The 10,575-nt window shown below is 49.0% G+C and overlaps 1 protein-coding gene across 1 annotated transcript in view; it reads right to left on the bottom strand.

Annotated features, from left to right (window-relative positions):
• LOC107114857 (long-chain fatty acid transport protein 1-like) overlaps positions 1-10,575 on the bottom strand; it is a gene marked incomplete at its 5' end in the record, with an annotated part of 19,723 nt that overhangs the window by 2,119 nt on the left and 7,029 nt on the right. The window contains 3 exons of the mRNA XM_015416459.1: positions 3,953-4,099; positions 6,326-6,490; positions 7,789-7,947. Of these exons, the coding sequence (XP_015271945.1) occupies positions 3,953-4,099; positions 6,326-6,490; positions 7,789-7,947 (471 nt within the window). The remainder of the gene's footprint in view (positions 1-3,952; positions 4,100-6,325; positions 6,491-7,788; positions 7,948-10,575) is intronic.

Genomic DNA, 10,575 nt, shown 5'->3' with positions numbered 1-10,575 from the left:
CTGGGGTAATGTTCTCCTGGTGGAGATCCGGGCCCTGCGGGACCGGGGGCAGTTCCGTTGGGCCTGCAAGACGGAGCTCTGCCGCCAGGCTTTTGAGTAGGAGCCGCCGCCCCCACTATATCACCACCGCTGTGGGTTGGATGAGGCCCTGAGGAAACATCTGAACATGAAAGAAGCCTTAAACCGTCTACCAGGAACTTCGGGCATACATTCCGTCATCTTTGGAATATGAAGACACTGAGCACTTTGTTTAAATTAGGGTTTTTATGATGTGCTGTATGTTTTTAAATTATTATGTATATTATGTTTTATCATGGCAAGGTTTTGCCTCTGTAAGCTGCCCTGAGCCCACGGGGGAGGGCGGGGTATAAATATGATAAATAAATAAATAAATAAATACTTCCTCTTGTCTGTCCTGAATCTACTGCCTATCAGCTTCAACTGAATTTTAGTATCCGGGGAGAGGGAGAAAAAGTTGTCTTTGTGAACTCTCTCCACCCTCAGCATAATTTTAAAAACATCTATCACGCCCACCCCCCCTTAGTTGTCTTTTTCAATACTGAAAAGTACCAGACACTTCAGAGGCCAGGAGAGAAATGGTTGCAGCCAACGCTCCCTCTAAGCTGTGAAGTCTTGTGAGCAAAGATTCTACTTCGTGAGCTGCTGGCATCAAAGTTGTGAGCAAGCGATTTGGCTCCGACATAAATTAGTTTGCTCTGGAGCCATCCTTCCTGAGTGAAGACAAAGATCTGTGAGCCGGAGGCTAAAAAAACTGTGCGCTAGCTCACACTAACTGAGCTTAGTGGGAACACTGGTTGTACCTATAGTTCAAAGTTGGATAGCCCAGGCTAGTCCACTCTCATCAGATCATGGAACCTAAGCACACACACATACACACAAAAACTTTATTGGCATGAAAGCACAAAACATCATGGAAATACGGGAAAATACTCAGATGCATCAGTCACTTACACTTGGCTTATTCAAGCTTCGTCTTCTGATTGCATAATATAAAAATTTTGCAACAGCCGCCATTATTTCGCAATTAGAATTAAACAGAAGAAAGTGAACAACTGAGTCATCAGAGCGCCAGCTCTTACCCTCTAGAAATGGAGTAATAAAACGAGATCGGATATTCCTATAGAGGGGGAACCTAAGCAGGGTCGGCCTTGGTTAGTGTTTAGTTGGGAGACCACCAAGAAAACCCACTGTTGTTATGCAGAGGCGGGCAATGGCAGACCACCTCTGCTCATCTCTTGCCTTGAAAACCCTCTGGGGCTGTGACTCAATAGCACTTTCCACCACCATAGGTCAAAGCAGATGGCCAACATGAAGGCAGGGAATTCAAAAGGGAGATCCAAGGAAATCGCGTTGCAGAGCGCCATTACAAAATGTGATTGAAACTCAAAACCAAGCAAGATTCAGTGGAAAACTCCACGGGGAAGGTTACAGCATTCTAGGCTAGTTTATACATCTTGGGGGCTGGGATGTTTCAGATGCAGTTAATGTTTTCTGCACTGTAAAATGCGGCGAACCACTTTTCTTGCGACTAGCCCTGAAGCAAGGCTCAGAGTATTAAGCAAACGTGTAATGATAACATCAGGAGTCCCAACCTGCCCAGATCCAGGGCCCAGGAAAAGCCACATGACAAAGTCACATGACAGAAAGAGGAGGGGGAAGAGTCTCAGAACCTCCCTGTGAGAAAAAGGAAGCTCCTCCACCATGGAGTGACCTCATCCCGTCATCCGGACACTCCTTTCGGTGTACTCGCCACCAGCGGCAGGGGAACTGGCATCTTTGTTCTCTGGGGCATGCACACCAGGCAGCAGGTCCTTCCAAAAAGCAACCCCCACCAGGAAAAAAAAATACGGCAGCTTCGCAAGGGTCACATAACCCTCCCACCATTATAGACCATTAGCAAATTGTCTCTTCGCCTCTTTGATATGAAGCACAACATGTGCAGCTGCCTGTTGCTCTTAGGCTTAGACAAAGGTATCGAGGAAGGAATGAATATCACTGTGAATTCTTCTGCCTAGTAAACTCTGGTTAATTAGGTCAGCGTCAACGGTTGCCATCAGAAGATGTAACAGCCCTTGGCGGCTGCTCTGGAAACAGCAACCCGATTCTCTTTGAGCCCTTATCCAGTCCCCCGTGCACTTGCAGCGGAAGATCAAACGCCTCTTCTTGCACTTAATGTAATTAAGGCTGCCACCTGATCCATTAATTCTCCATCAGGCAATCTGTGTCACGGGCTGCTTCCTGTCGTTTTTAGTTCTGAGTACAACTCTTTTTCTTGCTACGGGAGTGGACGCTTCTCCTTTTCGGGAGGGGGAAAAACCCGGAGCGTTTCCAAAGCCTGTCCCAATTGCGAAAAGGCTGTTAATTCTAGTGTGGGGGAGTGTAAGCATGAATGCCGCCAGCATGCTGAAGTGAACAGGCAGTTTCTTTGTGAAGGCAGACAATGGATTCTTTAGTAGCAAACTTGGAACACCAGCCTGCTTGGAAATCTGGACCTTTTGAAGAAGCCCACTCAAAACACATCCTGTTTCTCTTCAAACAAAACTAAAGACCGAGAATCCTGCGGAGTTAGTTACCCATTGAAGAACAGGCTCGGATGTTGAGAGGGAGTCATGTATCTATACGCGCATGGGGGCCAGTTTCCACAATAAGCTCTCCACTTGTTAAAACGTGAAAGCATCTGCAGGCACTAGGTTGGAGGGCTGGTAGGTCAGCCATCCGCAAGAGCTGGTCTCTATAGATCTATGGTACATCCCTATTTGGAATACTGTGTACGGTTCTGGACTCAGCATCTCAAAAAGGGCAACCAAAATGATTGAGGGGATGGAGCCTCTTCCCTAAGAGAAAAGGCTACAAAGTTTGATGCTTTTTAGTGACGAGAAGGATGATTAAGAGGATAAGGCAGAGGTTTATAAAACTATGTGCGGGGTGCAGAAAGTGGATAACTTTTTTCCTCCCTCTCCCATAAACAACCAGAACTCAAGGGCATCCAGTAAAGTTAATGGGCGGTTGATTCAGGACTGAACAAAGGAAGCATTCCTTCACTCAAAGGTACTTTCAGAGAGTAGCCATGTTGGTCTGTAGTAGAACAGCCGGATTCAAGTCCCTTTGACAAAGGGGTCTTTGACTCTCGAAAGCTGATACCCAAAAATCTTGTCAGTCTCTAAGGCACTGCCGGACCTGAATCTAGCTGTTCTCTCAAAGAGTAATTAATATATGACATTCACTGCCCCATGGGTATAATGGAGAATTTCACTTGCTGAGTTGTGCCGCTGCAGCAGCATGACTCAGCAAGTGAACTCAGAAGGCATTTTAAAGAGACCACGGTCTCTCTAGACACCTTCTAGCCACACCCGAATAAAAGCAGAATAACGTCAGCTTTTATTCGGGCATGGCTATTTTGGTAGCCGAATCAGATTGCCTAATCTGTATTCGGCTGAATAAATACCCGAAAAATACTGATAGGGTATTTTGGGGGTATTTATTCGGCTAGTTATATACTGAGTACACACCACTAGCCACTAGTTTAGTTGGCTTTAAGAGGTGCTTTGACAAGTTCATGGAAGACAGGTCCATCAATGGCAGAAACCCTCCCAAAATACAAGCACTGGGGGACATCAAGAGGGGTTGGCTTTAGCCTCTATGCCCTGCTCAAAGGCTTCCCAAGGTCCTCTAGCTGGCCACTATGCAAAAGAGGACTCTGGACTAGATGGACCATTGGTATCCTCCAGTATGGTAGGATAGAGTGGTAGTCATTAAATCTCCTCCAGAATCTCTTTAGACACCTGGCACCCACATGGACAAAAGCCACACAGGACGGGGGCTGCAGCAAGGAGGGGAATTGGGGGTGACATGGAGCAGAAAATCTGGCCAGATCCACCCCTTCCCTAAACCGTGCAAAAGGACAGGACCCTGCTGCAAATGTGCTGTTTACCTGTCGTGTCGACCTGAGGCAAGAGTCGAAGGAAGATGGGTCGCGCGTAAGGGGGCAGCACTTTCTGCAACTCCTGATAGAGCACATTGGGGTTCAGTTTGGCTTCTGGGTCAGCAATGGCTGCCATTCCAGCTTTACCTTCCACACCTGCATTTAAAAAAAAAAATAGCAACCAATCAGAGTCCAGGAAAGATGTCCAGACTTCCTCTCCCCACCCCCGGCAAAAAAAAAGAAGGCAATAAGCTCCCATCTTATGTAAATTCACAGCTAGCAGGTTACACCGTCTCCCTCCCAAGAAGGACACCAGGAAAGAGACGTTCAGCCTGGCCCCAACTAGATAAAAAATGCCTGTTTACAACCATTCTCCTGGTCAAGACATTGTCAAACTGAACTCCTTTATATCCTGGGTATCTGAAGAAGTGTGCATGCACACGAAAACTTATATCCAGAATAAAACCTTGTTGGTCTTAAAGGTGCCACTGGACTCAAACTTTGTTCTGAACTCCCTTACCATTTCCTTCCATGGCCCCTTCCTTTTCAGTTTGCCAGCCAGGTTCTTACTGCACTAGATGCATGGCACCAGTGTTCCCTCTAAGCTGAGTTAGTGTGAACTAGCTCACATTTTTTAGCCTCCAGCTGACACATTTTTGTCTTAGCTCAGGAAGGAGGGCTCCAGAGCAAACTAATTTATGCAGTAGCCAAATTGCTTGCTCACAACTTTAATGCCAGTAGCTCACAAAGCAGAATTTTTGCTCACAAGAATCCACAGCTTAGAGGGAGCATTGCACGGCACCCTTGAAAAGCACTGTGTGTTGCATTTTCATGACTGACTTCTACATCACTGCAAGCAGTTTTCTGTCACTGTGTTAGGCAGACAAGCAGGGTTCAAATATAATTTCTGAAATGCCCAGAGGGGCTGGAGGGTAATTGACTGGGCATCTGCCTGGAGTACATTATCCATTCAAGGATACTTGCTACCAGTGTTCCCTCTAAGCCATTCTGACCCCGTCAGGTCAGGACCCCGCTCTCGAGTGACTCAGCATGAAGACTCTTGTTCAGTTTTGGCCATTCATGCCAGAAGCCCAGGCTGCGCCACCGAGACGTCCTTTGCCAGAAGGAATAGACTCCCAGCCTGTACAAGCTAAGGAAGGACGTTTGGGTGGAAGCCACATCTCTATGAGAATGCTGCCTAAGTCAAAGCTGTGGGATCCTGGCTGCAGAATGGAGTATCTTGAAAAACAACTTAATTTCCCACTTTACTGAAGGTTCACAAGTCAAATACTGAGGGCTGCTGGGGGGAAAAAAAGAATCACTAGATTGTCTTTCTGTAATGCTTTTGTGATCTCAGAGGTTTTCAGCTTCTGTGGAACCACGGGAAGGAAGGACGGCCTGATCTTGTCAGCTCTGGGAAGCTAAGCATGGTCGGTACTTGGACCGGAGACCACCAAGGAAGACTCTGCAGAGGAAGGCGATGGCAAGCCACCTCTGCTTCTCCCTTGCCTCGGAAGTCCCTCGCTGAGGTCACCAGATGTCAGTTGTGATTAGACAGCACTGGTGTACATATGGGAACATTAATTAGACCGTTGGCCTGGTATCATTTATTCTGACCGGCAATAGGTTTCTGGAAATCTCAGCCAGGGGTTCTTCCCCAGCCCTCCCTGCTTTTAGAAAATACTGGGGTGCTGTTCTTCTTCTTTTCTTTTTTTGCAAGGGAATGCATTGTGAAAGTCTGTGTCTGAGGGGTTGCCTTCGTGTGTACAAGCTCTGAGACAGGAAAGTACGTCTTTGCGGGACGTAGCCGCCTTCAATGTGGTTCTCCCCTTCCACCCTCATTCTTCTACTCGCTGGACCCGGATTCCAAAAGAGGACAGGTGATTTTGTAACCATCTTGGGCAACTGGACACACCTTCTCGTCTCCCACAGTGCCTTCCCTTTGCCCTAGGGGAGAAATGAGACCCAATGGAGACCGTGGACTTCTGCTAGGCTTTTATCATAACTGGGGGCACTTATGATTTCAATTGCAACAAACTGGGGAAAGAAGAACAGGCTTCCATGCCCACAGTAAAAAAAAACAACACCCTCCTGCACTGTTATTAGGTTTTTAAAATAAGATAGCTCCCCCTTTTTTACATTAAAGAGTTGTAAAAGCATGGGGTGAGTTGGGGTGGGGAATAGTTTCACTTTAGAAAACTGTGCAAGGGTGAAAGGGTTAAAAAAACCCCACCCTACTTTTCCTCTTCCTGCACAGCCTGCTGCAAATCGGAATCCAACGCAGCTGTAATTATGGTTTTAAGACTCTGGGAAGATCTAATCAGGGACCTTCGAGTGTTTCGTCTGATATCATCCCGTACCTTTTAAAATGGTTCGTATTACCTGGCACTTCCACCCCATAAACCGCAACATCTGTCTTGCTGAGAATGTGACTCAGGATCCCTTCAACCTCTGTGGTGGAAACATTCTCCCCACGCCACCGGAACGTGTCCCCGCTCCGGTCCTTGAAGTACATGTAGCCAAGCTCGTCCATCACTAATACATCTCCTGAAAGGAAAGGACGTCGTGAGTTAAATATTTAACTGGACAACCAGGGCTATTTTTGGGCAGGAACGCACAGGAACGGAGTTCCGGCTGGCTCCCGAGTTTGCCACGCCCAGCAGGAACTCATTAGCATAATAGGCCACACCCAACAGCAGAAACTCATTAGGATTGGCTACAATTAGGGGCGTGTGGCCTAACATGCAAAGGAGTTCCTGCTACAAAAAAGCCCTGGGTTTTGACCACAAACAAGGTAAACAGAATAAGAAGCAAAAGGTGGGTGTGGCTGGATGAGCACACTTCTGGTAACATGGAGGTGTGGCCTAATATGCCAATGAGTTGCGCTGTCAGAGGTGTGACCTAATATGCTAATGAGTTCCTGCTGTTGGGTGTGGCCTATTATGCTAATGAGTTCCTGCTGGGCTTTTTCTACAAAAAGAGCCCTGTGACAACTGTGCTGTCTGCTTGTCAGTACCCGTGCCTCTGCCAAGGCCATGCTTTGTTTCTGACTGGGGAACTTAGCTACTGAGGAGTAAAGCAAACTCGCTGCCGTCCCGCCACAGAAAGAATGAAGTGCAGGCAACAGAAGTGTTCAGAAGACAAGAAAGACGAAAGGATCTCCGTACTACCCCACAGTGATGGTTGTCGGAACAACACCAGGAGCCTGTTTTAAGGACAGAAACCGTAAAACAGTAGTTTCATCTCTGGACAAAGAAAATACCATGAAAGAGATAATACCATTCGTAACTTCCGGACTCGAGGGAATCAACACTTAGTGGCAATGTTTACAACTGTGCTTACAAGCAGTGTTCACAACCAAACTAGACATTTAATTCCTGTATAAGACTGCACCCGTGGAGCTACACGTGTAAGAGTTTTCAGATCTCTGCATATGACTTTAGTGGTGGAAGAACATGGACCAGGATCTGATTTGCCTGGTATGCATAATGCTATTCCTCAGTTCCAGGAATGGAAATGCCCATATTAGGGTTGCCAGGTCCCCCCGGGGGCGGGGGGAACCCCCGCTCGATGGGTCCGTTACCTGCCGACCCAGATCGGGCCGCTGGGGGGAACCCCACCCCCAAAGTGCCGGGATTCCAGAGACGTGCCCAGCGTCGAGCACATTGCAGGGGGACGTTCTATCATTAGAGGGAAAACTCTATGGTTTTCCCTCAAATGATAGTGATCCTGCACGCAAAGGAGCTCCTGGAGAGGGCCAGGACTCCCCCCGCTAAAGCTACGGTAGGACTTGGCAACCCTAGCCCATATCTACCACAGAACAAAATGGCTGACTGCATTAATACCTGAAAGGTAGGCCTGGTCCCCTTTCTTGAAGACGTTGTAGGCGATCTTCTTGTTGGTGGCACTCTCATTGACGTAGCCATCAAACCGGCGCAAGGGATCCTTCTGGTTTATTCGGCCCACAAGAAGCCCTGGCTCTCCTGGGAAAGGACAGCGGAGAGGTTGGGGTAGGAGCATCGTGTTGGTTCACACCAACGGTCTAGCATCCAGTTCCTAACAGTGGCCACTCAAATGGCACAACGACACCTACAAGTGTGGCCTGGAGCAACCAGCTTCAAAGCTTCTGACAGACTTTTAAAGCTCTTTATAGTCAGGGGCCTACCCACCTGAGGGACCGCCTTTCTCTACATGTTCCCCAGAGAGCACTGCGGTCAGGATCCCAAAACTGCCTGGCTGTAAGGGTCACCAAGGGTCATCTAGTCTAACCCCCCTGCATGATGCGGTAAATTCACAGCTACCCCCTCCCACTCCCCCCGTGTCCCCTGCTCCTGTGCCCAGAGGAAGGCAAAAAACTTCCAGAATCCCTGGGCCACTATGGCCTGGAGGAAAATTCCTTCCTGACCCCAAAGTGGTGATCGGCATTACCCTGGGGCATATAAGAAAGGGCCATGAGAGCTCACCCCTTCCTGCCCTCCCTTTCATGGTCTGCCTAAATCTACTGTCAGTCGTTTTCACCAGGTGACCCCGTGTTCTAGTATTATGGGAGAAGGAGAAAAGTATCTCTCCATCGGTTTTCTCTACACCAAGCATAATTTTGCAAATGTTTATCATGTCATCCTTTGGTCACTCTTTTTCCCCCTAAAGATTTTTTTTTAAGATTTCCAGTAGGAGATGCTCGGTGCTAATGAAGTTTGGCTAAGGGGATGGATTAGATTTGCATCCGCATTTCTCGCCATCTCTTGTCACAACACCATACCCAAAGGCTGAGAAACAGACTGGCATCCACCCAATCTCCTGTCCAGGACTAGAGCTTCTATTGCATTTCAATTTCAGTTGCGTTCTTTACTATCTTGGTATTTATCTTCAAGTGATTTCCACATGAATGAATGATAGCCAGTTTGGTGTAGTGGTTAAGTGTGCGGACTCTAATCTGGGAGAACCGGGTTTGATTCCCCACTCCTCCACTTGCACCTGCTGATGTGACCTTGGGTCAGTCACAAGCTCTGGCACAGCTGTCCTTGAAAAAGAGCAGTTTGTGTCAGAGTTCTCTCAGCCCCACCCACCTCACAGGGTGTCTGTTGTGGGGAGGGGAAGGGAAAGGAGTTTGTAAGCCGCCCTGAGACTCCGAGTGAAGGGCGGGGTATAAATCCAATCTCTTCTTCTTCTCCTTGTCCAGAATTATTTGCTTATAATAAACGCTGGTGCGGCAGGGATGGTGGGGGCAGGGGGCGCGCGAGGGCACCGAGGAAGGGACAGAAGAGCTCCTAGTTTATTTATTTATGTTACAGTCTGCCTTTCTCGCTAGGACTCAAGGCAGATTACAACAAATAAGTCGGTACAATCAACAGGGCGGAACATCCAACAGGTAGTGTAACAGGATTTGACTTGTAGAAATCTGGATGCAACCGGAGACAAAGCAAAGCATCCGTATTAACGTGACACATAAAACAAATGCAAAAATTACATAGTAGGAACCTACTTACACAGTGCCGGTTCGCTCACTAGGCGAACTAGACTTTCATGGGGGCGCCGGCGCCATGGTGGGTGCCGAATTTAGCCACCCTCCCCCCCACCAAAAGCCCCCGCCCCGCCAAAAGCTCGCGCTGTGCGCCCTGGCCACCACCACCTCTTCGCTCCCCCCCCCATGCAACCGCCCTCCCTCCTTCCACAGTCTGGGCTTCTCCGTGCTGCCCCGGGCTGGCCCAGCTGTCTGGGGGGGGAGCAGACTGGGGCGAGCCGGGCTCCACCAGCCTATTGTCAACTTCCTGCCTCTGCACCTGTTGCCTTTTGCCTCTGCCGCAAGGAGGCTCGATCTCGGGCACGCATTAGCCTTGGTGAAGTCTACCCGCCTGCTCATGCTTCGTGAGGGGCTGCAGAACGTGGTGTTTCGTCCTTGAGAGTTACGGAAAGTTCTTTCAAACAACACCAAGCTTGCTTTCAAAAAAACAGCCACCTGCCTGCGAATCTCCGAGAAGGGGGAGAGAAGCAATATAGCTCCCTCGGGGGGCTACCCTCGGGCAGAATCTCTCCTCTTTGCTCAACTTGCTGCCGACGGGGCGCTAAACTGCGGGGGAGGGGGCGATCCTGCAGCACCTCAGTCCGGTTGAATAGCTAGTTGGTGGACCGTGGACCGGTGCCCAGCTCCCCGTCCACTAGATTTCTTCAGGCATGGTTCGGGGGCTCCTGCTCTCTGTGCCAGGAGGGCTAAGCGAGCCCTGATGAGAGACAAATGGCGCATTAAGATTTCTTGCCGGGGGGTGTGTGTTTCTTATCTTAGCCGTAAATGTCTCGGGAAGCCGTAGAACTTCTCCTCAAGGTCAGTGGGAGTCCGGCAGCTAGGAAGATCCCCCTGCTGCAGAGTCTGAGGGAAACTCTCAGGTGTCAGGCCCGGCCGAAAAGATCTTCCACCCCGCTGACTGCGCTCCGCTTTGCAAATGATCCCTTTCCCACTAGCAGAGGATATGTCTCCTCAGACTTCCACGTAGTAAAAGAGAAGGGGGGAGGGGAGGGGGGGAACGGCTCAGGTACTTGTGCTCCTTTGCAGCCAAAATTAAGCCCTCCCTGTGTTCTGTTCACCTCTCCACACTTATTTAAGAGTAACCCACGGGGGGGGGGGGGCTTTTTTGCAG

This window comes from Gekko japonicus, unplaced genomic scaffold (assembly GCF_001447785.1).
Source record: "Gekko japonicus isolate JY-2015 unplaced genomic scaffold, Gekko_japonicus_V1.1 scaffold2803, whole genome shotgun sequence".
Classification (NCBI taxonomy): Eukaryota; Metazoa; Chordata; class Lepidosauria; order Squamata; family Gekkonidae; genus Gekko; species Gekko japonicus.
The sequence above is the reverse complement of the archived record's forward strand: the minus strand, read 5'-3'. Positions and strand labels throughout refer to the sequence as shown.